Here is a 14,857-nt window from a genome sequence, read left to right as displayed (position 1 = left end):
CTCTCTCTCCCCCCTCCATCTATATCTATATGTCCCTCTATCTCTCCTTTTTTGTCTCTCCATCTCACCCCCCCAAACACACACACTCTCTTACTCCATATTTATCAATCTCTCTATCCATCCCTCTCTCCATCTCTCTCTTCTTCTCTCTCTTCACCTTCCATCAATATCTCTATCTCTCTTTGTCTCTCTATTTCACCCCCAAAACATACACTCTCTTTCTCCAATCTATCTAGCTATCTATCCCTCCCTCCTCCTCTCTCTCTCTCTCTCTCTCTCTCTCTCTCTCTCTCTCTTCCCCTTCTCTCCCCCACTTCTCTCTCTTTCCTTTTGATGTCCTCTCTCCCTCTCTCCATCTTCCTTATTGGTCCCTCTCTCTCTCTATTTATTTCTTCTTACCTTCCTTTCTCTCCCCCTCCGACTTCATCTCTCTTTCCCTCCCTCTCTCCACTCGCTCACATCCTCTCTCTTCCTTCCTCTGTATCGCTTTCCCTCCCACCTCACTTTCTCTCTCTGTTTACCCTCCAACTTTGTTACTGTATCCCTTCCTCTCTCCTTCTCTCTCATTTTCTCCCCCATTCTCTCCACCTCTCCTTTGTCTATTTATCTCAGCCCCAAACATACACACTCTCTCTCCATCTCTCCCTTTTCACTTCCTCCCTCTCTCCACTTCTCACTCTCTATGTCATTCTTCTTCTCTCCCTCTCTCCCCCTCCAAATCCATCTCTCCCTCTCTACTCCTCTCTCATCCTCTCTCTCCTCCTTCTTCTCTCTCCCTTTCTCTCATACCTCACTCTCTCTTCCCCCATCACTCTCCCTCTCTCTTCCCTCCAATCCTATCTCTTCCCCCATCACTCTCCTCCTCTCTCTCCCTTTCTCTCCTACCTTCCTCCCTCTTCCTCCATCTCTCTCTCTCTCTCTCTTTTCCCTCCAATCCTCTTTCTCTCTCTCTCTCTTTCTCTGTCCTCCAATCATCTCTCTTTCCACATCTCTCTCTCTCTCTCTCTCTATGTTACTTTATCCATCCCTCTCCTCTTCTCTCTCCTTCTCTTTCCCTTCTCTCATTCTTTGTCTCTTTATCTCACCCCTAAACAGACACACTCTCTCTCCATCTCTCCCTCTCCACTTCTTACTCTCTATGTATTTATTCTTCCCTCCCTCTCTCCGCCTCCAACTCCATCTCTCTAGCCCTCCTTGTCTCCTCCTCTCTCTCCCTTTCTCTCCTACCTCTCTCTCTCTCTTTCCCCATCTCTCTCTTTCTCTCTACCTTCCAATCCTCTCATTATCTCCCTCCCTCTCTACCCTCTCTCTCCCCTCTCCATCTTTGTGCCTCCTTCTCCCTCTTACCTCTCCCCTCTCCATCTTTGTGCCTCCTTCTCCCTCTTACCTCTCCCCTCTCCTTTATTTTATCTCCATCTCTCCCTTGTGACTCCCCTATCTCTCCACTTCTATCACTCTATGTCTTTGTTCTTCCCTCCCATATATATCTAAAGTTCATATATATCCTGATATATTAATATATATATTATAATATGACAAATTTAGTGTTGTATTAATCTAAAGTTATCAAATTTAATAATATTAATATTATAATATATTAATATAAATATTAGATTTATTAATAATATTAATATTAAGGTTAAGGTTAATAATGCTTTTTTCGCATGGTAATAATAATAATTTGGCCATGGTATTTGGCCCATAGGCTTCACCTATATAAAACCTCTTTTTTGAGTGTTCATAAATATAAAGTGGATTATGGACTAAATATAAAAGGAGGCTTATTTATATTTTTATTTATTTAACATGCCAGTTTTATTTACCATGGTATTTGGCCCAAAGGTTTCGTATTAATTAGATGTTGATTTCTAATCCTATTTGATATATTTTTATTTATTCACCATACCTTTTTATAGCTCTTTTGTATTTATTTATTTACCATACCTCTTTTATAAATATGGTATGTGGACCATGGTATTTAACCCATGGTATTAAAATGGTATTTGGTCCATAGGGTTCACCTAAATAAAACATTTTTTTTAGTTTTCATAAATATAAAGAGGTTTATGGAGTAAATATAAAAAGAGGTTTTATTTATTTACTATACATCAAGTTTATTTATAATTTTTATTTATTTACCATATCTCTTTCTTTAGTGTTCATAAACTTTTTTATATTTTATATATATATTGTGTTTACGCATAATAATAATTAAATTGTCAGATCTTAGGGTTTTGTGATCCATAATTTGTAAGTATGTCTTTCGAATTAATCACATCATTGATTTTTAAATAAGGTCAACATTAAATTAAAAATGTTAAATGTTAAAGATTACATATTAAATGTACATTTAGATGTTTACATGATCTTCTGCCCAAAAAGAAATATTAAAATATTTTGGAGCAAAATTTTAGATTCTTTTTGTTAAATTAAACTTTTCCCTTTGATTTAAGAAAGGACAATGACTCTAGTAATGAGTAAAATCGTTTCAAATTTTACTTAATTTGTTTAAGATTTTACTTAATTTGAAATTTTAATGTGATAATGTTTTTTTGTTAAAGATAAATGTATAATCCATTTAAATTCACATATATGATAAAAAAAACTATATAAATCATAAAATAATTTACTATACGTAAGAATAATACCTTCCTTCCATTAATTGAGAAAATTACACAATGTGGTTAAGAAGAACAACCCCTTCCCTAACTCAAAAAACTTACAAAAAGATTCTCTCTTAACCAGCGCTAAAAGCAACTTTTAAGAATCCTGCGTTCTTAACCCGAAAGAGAAAAATAAAGGGCTTTAAAGCCCCTTCAGGACCTCTGAAAGACCAAAGATTCGAGCCTCGAAGAACCCGAAAGCCTTTGAAGTCAGGGGCCCACATACCCTCAATATTGGAGTTGTCTATAATGCGACTTTTTGAGATTCCGGTGACGGAATCCAGCGGAAGAAATTGAGATGAAATCATGATTTGTTGCAGTTAAAATGGTTTTTTAACTGCATATTCGGATTCAGCACCCTGAAAAACCCCTGGGACGCTTTCATTGTGCAGAAACTAGTTATCAAACTTCGATTTCAATAAATTACTGCCGGATTTTCACCAGAAAAAATCGCCAAAAAAGATTTCAAAAAGTCGCGTTAAAGAATACGGCCTCAATATTAGACTGAATGGAGTGAAATACGGAATATGTTAAAATTTGCGTGCATTGACGGGTACAGAAGGTAATCATAACAAACAACGAGGTTAGTGGATGCCCGCAATATGACATGTCAAGTCCACGTAGGGACGTAATAATTAATTTCCCAGCATAAAACTCGGGCAGAACGGACTGCACGGGCAGATGCCCTGGAGGAGCATCTCCACGACCGCTCGCCCTTTACCCTGTCTCCACTTTCGGCGACCCAAAGATTCCAAGAAGGGCTTAAACTTACTCAACGTTACCTTCATTTATCATCTCGTTGGAGCGTTGAATCCACCTCCTCTCTCTAATTAATTCGACTGGAAGGGCCTTATTCTAAGGCCAGGCAGTCGGCCGTCCTTGGGGCCGGAGTTTTGCAGTCTCGGAAGAAATTTGCCGGCAAAAAGGGTTGGATTGCGCGCCTATTCTACGTCTGCCTTTGTTTTAGATCAGTGAGAGCCTTTCTAGAGCAACCGAATCTTTAGCAGTTTTCTGCCCGAAAACCACCGGATCGGAGCATAAGACGCCAGTAACCCGGAGAAGCATTGCAAAAGCCGGGGCCTTTTAAAGGTGCTAAAGCTGTGGTCATCCCACACAGTAGAAAAGGTAGTTTTACTGTTACATAAATGTAAAGATTACGTCTTACAATAAATGCAAGGATGGCGTGGAATAATGGTCGCCCAACACCAGAGGTATTCTCCAGATATGCCTTCGGCATAAAATAAAACATTACGGTAACCGGTCCGACCCCGTGAACTTCTATATCGGATTATATAATAATTTACTGGCATATATTCTTAAGAAACCATGCAACCAGACTTCCATATCGGAATACATTTTAATATAATTGTATAGATTTTTCTGAAATTATGCAATTTCGACAATTTTGAAGTACATGTACTAATTCTCTATCATCTGTGAGGGTGGCTTCCTCTTGAGCTCCGATCATTTATGGGGGAATTGATCGTTAGCTGGTTAGGGACTGATGAAGCCTCCAATCTCCCCCAAACAAGCCTCGTTCTGTTGGCGCCTCGGGAGGGAAAAAATGGCAAAAATTATAGGAAACAAAGGAATTAAATGCATTGGGATTTTCCCGTGCATTGTTGCCCTGCAACCACATCTAGCAAAATCTTTATGGAGTAATCCGGAGAGCCCGTCTGTTAGGAATAAATCGCACTGCCCTGAACAAAAGTGGCACTCTGGTCTACCTGTACCGCCACTGTTGCAGATACTTGGGTATCCGCCTCGATCACCACTTTGTTCTGAGAAACATTTCTGAGAGCATGCCTGGGAAATGATGCATCAGAAGTATAGAAAGAGTACTGAACATGCTGAATATGGTTCGGGAAGAGCAGGACGGGATTAAAGTCTATGGTCCATGTGGTCCCGTTACCCTTCACTGTGCCTCGAGCCACGGTTGATTTAAGCGCCATTCCCAGCACGTTGTTCCCGTGAACAACGATCTGATTGATGGATTGAAATTGTCCGTCCAACTGAACAATGTTCACGCCCTTCCCAGAGCCAGCAAACATATTGTTTACAATATTGACACCGGATATCATTTTCCTCTGAGACGATTTCAGCAATATGTAGGCATCGCCTAAAAAGAAACTATTAACAATATCAAGCTGCACGGGATCTTCTGCAACAATGCCTGTGTAGTCCATATAAGAACCGAGAATCCTAGTCTGAGTCAATCCACCGAGCTGTAGTTTGATTCCAACTCCTCCAAAGCCCGTGGCCTTATTATAGCAGTGGACTCCCGTTATTATATTGGCCTGACCGCTCAACAAAATCCCCACAGCAGCCGAGAAAATGACCACATCTGTTACAGCGTTGTCGTTGCCCATGAGATTTATAGCAACGCCACTGAATTGCCTCTCAATGGGGCTTCCACCCGCGGTAATGTGCTGTCCAAGAAAGGAATTATGGATGACTGTCTCGTGCCCGCCCTGAACCATGATGCCAGACGACATGAAATGCGAGATATAGCAGCTATCTATGTTGGTTCTAAGGGAATTGATGACTAGAATACCCCCGCCTGAAAAATTCGCATCCAACATCAAATTCCGCAGAGTAACATATTCGTACGAGTACTCAGCAGACAAGTCCATGCCCGTGATGGCGGTCGCGAGCTCGTCGCCATTGAGGTTCCCATTGAGCTTGTCATCAGTCGAGGACCATAGCTCGATCAAGTACCGATCTTTTGGGAAATTCTCAGAAGCCCGCAGAGTTCCCCCGTGAATCTGTGTGCGCGGAATCAATTAGTAATTCGTCTGGACAAACCTGCAATGTGATACACCAAAAAAATACAGAGATTTAATTTCAATACCAAAACATTGCCGCCTCTGCTTGCAGGCAGCCGCAGAGGTCCGCTGATGAGATAATTTCCCCCTTCGAGATGAATCTCCACGCCTCCGAGGTCAGGTACACCTGGCATCATATGTTTGATTGTAGTTACATTGAAGGCCCCATTGATGGCAGCCAACAGGGCCTGAGTGCTGTCTGTGGCTCCGGTTGGATCCGCGCCATAGTCTGTAACATAGAATAAGCGGCCATTCGATGGGACCTGCGCAACCAAAAGCAAACCAACAAAACACACTAAAAAAGCTAATTTCCGTTGCTCAATTTGCAGAAAAGTGTGCCATCCCCAGTACACTTACCGTGGTGTTGTGAGGTCTTGGCGCCGCAGCCAGCGACTGAGCCTTGTTCCAGCGAGCAATCGAAACTCTCTTCGCCTCCGCTCGACTGACATATTTGGGAACATTGATGACCGGAGAATCGCGACTCTCCATTCTTGATTGCGAGAGGGTTCTCGAGTGAGCACCAGGCTTGCATGATCTCAAAATCATGTGACAATCCACATTGGATAAAATCCCAAGAAACGCCATTACAACCAAGACGGAAAAAGCCCCTAGGGCACCCATTACTCCTTTTGCAGGTTGAGACTTCCTCTTCTAATTCCAGGCTACTAAAAACGAAATATAGACAAAAGCCAGATTATGATACCTTCAAATATTTTTCCAGAAGAGAATGGCGGACGTGAAGGCCATTGCAGAAAGAAATCCCAATGGAACTGAGCAATCTTTATAATCTTTCTTGTTCTGAGTGTTGAAGTGCTCTATATTTATAATCTTTCTTTCTTGTGCTGAATTTTGAAGTGCTCTATATCTATAATCTTATGTTGAAGTGCTCTATAAATTTGTTAAAAAAATACAAATAAATAATTTATTAACCAATAAAATTCACTTCCCATTAATAATAATAATAATAATTTTAACGACCTAACCACATTTAAAAAAAACAAAAACAAAAAACTCCACTCCAAAAGCATTTATATCTTAATTCTGTCCGAAGCTACAAAATATTACCAATCGTTTTTGCCGCAGCCATTACTCCACATTGCAGGGCGGCAGGGGAATGGCCCTACAATCAATTAATTACACCAATGATGACTCCACCTAACGACCACGCTCACATTAATAATCAATTCGTAACGTATGGAGAAAGCGAAATCAGAGACTGATGAATTAAATGAAATGCAATTGGAAAATTTCCACGCTACGTGCGTGACTCTGACGCACCCAGATATGTGTGTTCGACTCTCCAGAGCTGCATGCGCAATTTATATAATTAAATATATATCATGTCAAATATCGAATGTCAAATATCAAATGCTTTACTCTTTAGGAGTTGCTTAGATTGTTTAATAATTCACGCCCGTTTGTTCAAGAATTCACTTCCAAGATATTCGCTCACACATATTATGCCATTCTTTTACGCATGCGGCACGTAATCCCAACGTATTTAATGATAACACTGACGCTGAATGCCACCGTTAAATTTTCCGGTTGCCAAAGAAGAATGTTTAAATTCTGCTGAACGGGTAATTTTTGGCGATTCCTATTTCTTTCACAGTTTTTAATTAATGCCCCCTGACATGGGGATGCGATAGGGAAATATAATGCGAGAAAAAAAACTGGAGGAGAAAAAAAAACAGTCTCCCGTTATATTTCCCTATCGCGCCCCCATGTGAGGGGGCATTAATTAAAAAACTGTGGCGGAAATAGGAATCGCCAATTATAGCCATTGTAAAGTAAGTGGCATGTTAATCCGCATTAAATGAGTGAGGTTGTATATGCTTATGTTTTGATTTAACAATAAATATAGGGGAGAGATGTCTAATGTGACCAGTAATTGATATAGTAATGGTCCCACTAAACCATCAGAAATTAAGACTTTTGCAACCAATATTCAAACAAAGATAAATAACATTAAGTATAATAAGTATTAATTTATGTCCAAAATTTTCCAAAACATTGACTAGGCCCACAACTGTGCATAAATAGTATCTTAATACTTAAGAGTGCAAACCATATTGATCCAACTAGAAAATAGATAAAACCATAAATGCTTCCAAAATGGTCTATTCCAGAAGTACAAAGTAACAGTCACTTCAACCCATCCCAAATAAATATCCATACTTGCACATAATAAAAGTGAATGTGTGTTAGCCATCACTGCTATTTTGTTCAACTAAACCCCCTTTGTTCAATAAATGACACCCAACCAAATAACATTTAAACCCACTTTGCTCAATAAATGACACCCAACTCATTCTATTTCTCATTAAAACAAATCAAAGCACGTGGATCAACAAATAACAAATTCCCAACCATTAGATCAAATCAAATTAAATCCAGACTACACATTCAAAATGAAGCCATTGCAATCCCTGTCCATCCTTACCACCAATTAAATTCAAGTGCCAAAAATTATATCCAGGTTAGTTATATAAATGATCAACTCAATTGAAATTTGTTTAACCATAATTTCACAAGGCAATTTCTTTATGAGAATCATTTTTAACAAAAACTTAATGAAATTTATAATAAGAAACAAAAACTATGGCCCAATTGGAAGATAAGCATAGATTTATTGTCCTTGTGTTGGCTGTAATATAGATCAGAAGCTTCACATGAGTTGCTTAATTAATGGTCAACTATTGCAATACAACTTTCAGTGTTGGAACCAAAAACCTTGTATGAAGCCAGCAACAAACATCATCAAGACTAATGGTAGCATAAACAAGACATGCAAAATAAAGTGAAGAAAAAGTTGAAAGGAGAAAAGGAAAATGGGGTTTAGATCATTCTTGAAATATGATCAGAAAGTAAACAAAATAATGTAAAAGGAAGAAAATAACATAAACAAATGAACAAGAAACAGTGGAAGGGCCCTATTAGAAGGTTGTTGTACACAAGGGGAAACCTATCAGAATGAAGGACCACAAAGAAGGCACAACCAGCCTCAAACTATTGCAAATATGGCAAACTACACCCTCATTACTCCTATTCACTTTATCTAATTTGATATATGAGGTCAATAATTACTCAAAACTTTACAAATTGATAATATGCTTTTCTGATTTAAGAAAAAGGCAAAGCCTCTCTTATATATATAAACAAGATGCAAATAAGAGTTGTAGTAGAAATGAATGTTTACATGACTAGAAACTTCAACTGTAAGTGACATGAGGAAAAAATTTGTTATGGTGGCAAAGTTGTGATCAAGAGTGCTTCAGAGGGTCTCAAGTTGGAGCCTTGGTCAAATTAAATACCATGATTCGTTTGGCCAATGATAACTCCTTGATAGACAGAGATCCATTTCTAGAGAAGTGCATCCTTACAGAAAACAACAAAATAACAAAACAATATTTTAAGTAGTCAAACCAAACAAGAGCTTTGTTGGGAAATGCATAACAAAACCAATCAATATAGTCATGGTATTTTAAGTGTAAAGACAAGTTATCAAAACAACAATCACTCATAATTTTGAAGACATACAACAAAATGATTCTGTATATTTGATTTTTCAAGGATACTGACATACATGTTGATAATTTCCTGTAATAAAGCAGAAGTATTTTTTCCTTGTATGAAAGCATAATTTACAAATATTCTTATCTAAATGCATGCAATAATTTTATAGGTTGTTGCATCTATGGCAAAAGGTAGTTATGTTTCTCGTACAAGGAGAAGTGGTAGGAGAGTGACAAGGGGTGCGCAGTTGTGATGCACATCATCTGATGAGGACAGGATAGGTGATGTCAATGTCAACAATTCCCCAAGGAACATTGTTGAGGATGACCATGCAACTAAAGCTGATGTTAACACAACATCAGCCACAGAACCACTGTCAACAACAATCCAAGGGGCAAGTTCAACTAAAAAGATCAGTGCTATAAGAGGATGGACAAAAGAAGAAATGTTAGTTGCAATTGATGACATAGAGTTTAACGGACACTCAATTCGAGCATCTGCAAAAAAACATGGTATTCCTCCCTCATCAATACATTATTGGATAAAAGGACTGACTCATACAAACGTAGAGTTCCTCTTACAGTTATGACTGTGGAGGAGGAGGTTGAGGTGGTTCACTGGTGTAAAGAGATGGCCAAATAGGGACATGGGCTAGAGTTGATACAACTCAAATCCACAGTTGCTCAAATCTGTCAAGGGAGGCCAAACCCATTCAAATATGGGTTTCCTGGTAAATCATGGTGGTTTGGGTTTAAAAAAAGGCATTCAAAACTTGTATTGCGTACTGCTAAGGGCCTTGACAGAGACAGAGCATTAAATTTTCACCCTGTAGTTGTGCAAAAGTTCTATGACACACTTTCTAGTGCTTACGATAAACATTCTTATGGAGCAGACCATATATGGAACTGTGATGAAACATGTTTACAGGCAGGGAGGAATTGTGGCATGCAAGTAATTGCCAAGAGAGGGAGCTGAAATGTGCCAAATATTTTTCCTAAGAGTAGGGAGAGGATAACTATTTTATGTTGTGTCAATGCAATTGGTACTTCAATCCCATGATTTTATCTATTCAAAGGTGAAAATCAACCGAAAAACTATATACAAAACTGTGAACCAGGTGCATGCATCGCTGCACATCCCCATGCGTGGATGACTAAAGAACTGTTTTTAGGTTGGCTTTTTCACTTTGTTGCATCGGTACCAGGTGGTGTCTCGCCTAATAACATACACCTATTGATATTAGATGGCCATGGGAGCCACATGGCTGTACAAACAATTGAGGAAGCAAACAATTTAGGCATCGACCTGTTGACATTGCCTGCTCATATCACTCACAGCCTGCAACCCCTTGATGTTAGCGTGTTTGGCCCTTTCAAGAACTATTTCAGGTCGGAGTGCGCTGCATGGATGGCAAAGAATCGAGGGGTTGAGGTGAAAAGGTTCGAGCTAGCAAAGCTTGCAATTAAAGCTTTTAAAAGGACTTTGACACAATCAAATATCAAGGTTGGCTTTAGGAGGATAGGAATCTGGCCACTGAACTATGATGCTCTCATGCATGATACTGGTTGTAGCCAAATGTTTCATGTGGATGGTCAGGAAGAAGGGAATGCCCAAACAGGTGTTGAAGTGCAAGAAGTAGATGACCAAGATGATGTTGTTGCAGCTGGTAATATGATTTCCCTCTCTCAAGGACACTTATATAATGAAGATGATGAAACTGTATGTGAAACACAGTATAACCATGAACAAATTCGAAGTAACATGGAGATCGTTCCACCAACTCAAGAACATGAAACTCCTGTTACTGATATTGTTAATGACATTGTTGAACATGTAGTTGACAATGACCAATTGACATTTCCAAGCTAGGTAACACCACCTTCATGGCTAGCAGAAGCAATGGTTAATATGAATGCACATAGTGTCTCAGCAACCAATGAACAAGCATGAACATGCCCTCACAACCAACAGAATTGAATAGTAAAATTGTTCATTTTTTTGTGGACAATAAATCAATGGAAGAAGATGAAGCACATAATGAGGCATCAAATGAAGATAATGATATAGTTCAATCACTTCCATCAGATATTGAAAGGGAAGTAACAAGCAATGACATGCAGGTGGGAGGGGTGGAGAAGATACTTGGTCGGTTCCTAAAGCTACCAGTAGAGAGAGTATCAATGAAAAAAAAGCAAGGTGCACCAGGTAGTCTTCCTTTGGGCCGAAGCTCACAGTTACTCACCTCAGAGGACTATATAAACCTGTTAGTTGAGTCTGAAAAAAAAAGAAATTTGAAATGCAAGAATTAAAACAGAAAAAGAAGGATCTAGTCAAGGAGAAGAAGGCATCAAGGATTGTTGCAGTGCAACGTCGAGCAAATGAAAGGATTGAAAGAGATAAAGCAAGGCAAGTTAAGGACCAACAAAAAAAGACGGCAAGATAGGAAAATGAATCAAGAAAGGCATAACAAATGCTTGAAAAGGAACAAGGGATGATCAATATGGTTGACAATGATACAAGAATAGCTGATGAAACCAGGATTATTTCAAGCTCACTGGACTCCATTGCAAATAATACACCATTATTCCAAGATCTCATAAACATTCAAGTGCCTCACTATGAAACTGAGGGTTTACCCACTTGCCTTATGCCTACCAGAGTTGGTGTCAATTCTATGTATGCTCATTACACACCTCCACTTAATGCAGGGGTTAGTAGTGCAAATGTGAGGTATGGGTACTCAATAGCTCCATGGTTGGAAGCTATAAATTGGACTCAATCATATGTCAGTAATCAACCATTTCCTAATCAACCCTTTTTAGGTAGGCCAACCTACCTGGTTCAAGAAGGTAACTTGGGGAGTTTTGGCACTTAAGATTCTCAGGGCCATAAAGAAGAGGGGTGTCATATGTTTTTGGTTGTAGCCACATTATGATGTGGATTTTGGATGGATTGTATCTTTTTCTTGTCACATAAACATTTTGGCTTACAACCTAGGTTGTTTTATTTCATAATGTGTGCGACATTGTAGCCAAAATCAATTTTAAAAGGAACATCTATAGTCTATTATAATGTAGAAATATTACAAGATTCTCAGAGCCATAAAGAATAGGGGTGTCATATGTTTTTGGTTGTAACCACATTATGATGTGGATTTTGGATGGATTGTATCTTTTTCTTGTCACAAAAACATTTTGGCTTACAACCTAGGTTGTTTTATTGCTTTGAAACACTAACAACATTATGGTTCTATGCATTCACTACATTGAAAAGCCAACAACAACTTGGTTGGTTGTAAAGCAGTCTTGTTTGCGAGCTAAGCACAAATGTTTATAAAAAATTGATTAATAACACTGAAAGATTATTTATTACGGTGGAAGAAATATAGTTTGTCTTGGTTAAAAATGTAAACAAGGATCAAGTCCTGACCTGCTTATCTATTGCAATGGAAGAAATATAATTTGGGCTAGTTAAAAAAGCAAACAAGGATCAAGTCCTAACCCGCCTTTCATTATTGGACTGCTCTCCTATTGAGATACATGGCTTCTTGATCATGCCTGTGTCGTGTTCAGGTGTGGATTGACAGTCAAACACCTCCCCTCACTCAATATTCATAGTTAAGATTTAGCTATAAGAAACTCATAGCATGCAACCATGGTTTCCATAACATGAATAAATTTAAAATTCCAAGATCAAGCAAGTAATATTCTTCTAGTGATGTGCAATAGTACATAATCACAAATATTTATAAAAATTGATTAATAACACTGAAATACTATTTATTACAGTGGAATAAATATAGTTTATCCTGGTTAAAAATCTAAACAAGGATCAAGTCTTGACCTGCCTATCTATTGCAGTGGAAGAAATATAATTTGTGCTGGTTAAAAAACCAAATAAGGATCAAGTCCTAACCTGCCTTTCGTTATTGGACTGCTCTCCTATTGAGATACATGGCTTCTTGATCAGGCCTGTGACATATGCAGGTGTCACTACAACAAAACCAGCGATTTGCGCCAGATTTTAGTGCATTTTTTTTGTAATTGTGATGAGCAACCTGGCGCTAAATCTGGCTCTATTGTACAATTTTTAAAGCGTCCTTTTTTGCACCCTTTTTCACGCTAGATTTTGCATCATTTTTTACACCAAACTATGCATCATTTTTTGCGTCAAATTTTGAACCAAGATTTGCATCTTATTTTATGACAGGTTTTGCTTCTAGTTTTGTTTCATTTTTTGCATCTATTTTTCATTCTCTTTTGCTTCCTATTTTGTGTCATTCTTTGCTTCCATTTTTGCACCATCATTTGCATCAAGTTTACACTGTATTTTGAATCCAATTTAACGTCTTTTTATGCATCCATTTTGTGTCAGTTTTTGCATCTAGTCTTACGCCAGGTTTTGTATCTAGTCTTACACTAGTTTTTGCTTCTATTTTTGCACCAGCTTTGGTGCCTATCTTTGCACCATGTGTTGAATTTGATTTAGCACCAAATTTTGCATCCATTTTTGTGCCCATTTTTGCATCTTTTTTTGGACCATTTTTTACATCCACATTTACGTTTGATTTGTCTCCATTTTTCCCATCTCATTTTGCACCATATTTTGCGTCATTTGTTTCATCCAATTTTGCATCATTTTTAACACCATCTCTTGCATCTAATGTTACATCATTTTGAGCATCCAAATTTGCATTTATATTTGCATCTTATGTTGAGTCATGTGTTGTGTCCACCTTTGCATCTTATTTTGTGTCTAATGGTACATTCAATTTAGAGCCATTTTTTACATCTACTTTTGTATTTGTTTTTGCACCAAGTTTTGCATCCAATTTTAAGCTATTTTATGCCCCTTTTTGCACCATTTTTTTGTGTCTACTTGTGTCGAATGTTGCACCATTATTTACACAAACTTTTCCATCCAATTTTGCACTTTTTTGGTGTCTAGTTTTACATCATTTTCACCATCCAAATTTGCATCTTTTTTTGCCTCATTTTGTGTCCACATTTGCATATAATTTTGTGTCTGAGTTCGACCCTAAATTTGCATGTGATTAGGAATCATTTTTTACATCCAATATGACATCCTTGGTTTCACCTTTTTTCAGCCCCATTTTGCATCTTGTTTTATGTCTTTTCTTACATCTTTTTTTTTTTCCTTTTTTGCACCCAAGTTTGCATCATCATTTGGCATATTAATTTGTAACGTTTTTTGCTTCTTTTTAACACTCAACTTTGCATCTTATTTTACATCTAGTTGTTGTCTTTTTTTGCATCTAATTTGGTGCCCATTTATGTGTCCTTGTTTTTGCCCAATTTGATATCCTTTTGTATGCCATGTTTTGTTCCCTTCTTTGTGTCAACTATTGCACAATTTTTCACTTCTAATTTAAAACACTTTGTATGTCAATTGTTTGCATTTTGTATTAATTCCTAGTTTAACATCCAATTTTACTTTCAATTTTGCATCCATGGTTACATCCGCATTTGACTTCTTATATAGAGTATATTTTTCTTTGCATATATGACCCGCTTTATAGATTCATAGTGAAATATATGATAGTTTCTAAATATCATTAAAGTAGATATCACAATTCAAAATCATTTGTAAAGAAATTTAAGAGAAATTGACAACATCCATCCAAAAAAATAACAATGTGTCATTAACAATTTTCAAAACATGTATAAAATAGCAACATAATACTAATAAAATCAGTATTATTTTTAATCAAAACAAGTAAAATTCAAATATGATTAACAAATCAAAATATTTCATGAATATCGTTATTCTACGATAAATTAACAACATACATAAATCAAACTCATCGTATGATTACAAAATCAAAATGTTTCA

General features: G+C 37.6%; 1 protein-coding gene across 1 annotated transcript; it reads right to left on the bottom strand.

The window, feature by feature from the left end:
- Positions 1–4,014: 4,014 nt before the first annotated feature.
- On the bottom strand, positions 4,015–6,319 carry LOC149235075 (polygalacturonase QRT3-like). Its single transcript, XM_089461287.1, has 3 exons — positions 5,846–6,319; positions 5,515–5,751; positions 4,015–5,428 (listed from the first exon to the last, which is right to left on the bottom strand). The coding sequence occupies exons 1-3, from the start codon at positions 6,107–6,109 to the stop codon at positions 4,343–4,345; spliced, it is 1,587 nt and encodes a 528-aa protein (XP_089317413.1). The 5' UTR covers positions 6,110–6,319; the 3' UTR covers positions 4,015–4,342.
- Between the last annotated feature and the right edge of the window lie 8,538 nt (positions 6,320–14,857).

This window comes from Pinus tabuliformis, chromosome 8 (assembly GCF_031772625.1).
Source record: "Pinus tabuliformis cultivar Carrire ecotype Pingquan chromosome 8, CPIR1, whole genome shotgun sequence".
NCBI classification, from domain to species: Eukaryota; Viridiplantae; Streptophyta; class Pinopsida; order Pinales; family Pinaceae; genus Pinus; species Pinus tabuliformis.
Note: the sequence above shows the minus strand (reverse complement) of the source record. Positions and strands in the feature narration are given on the sequence as shown.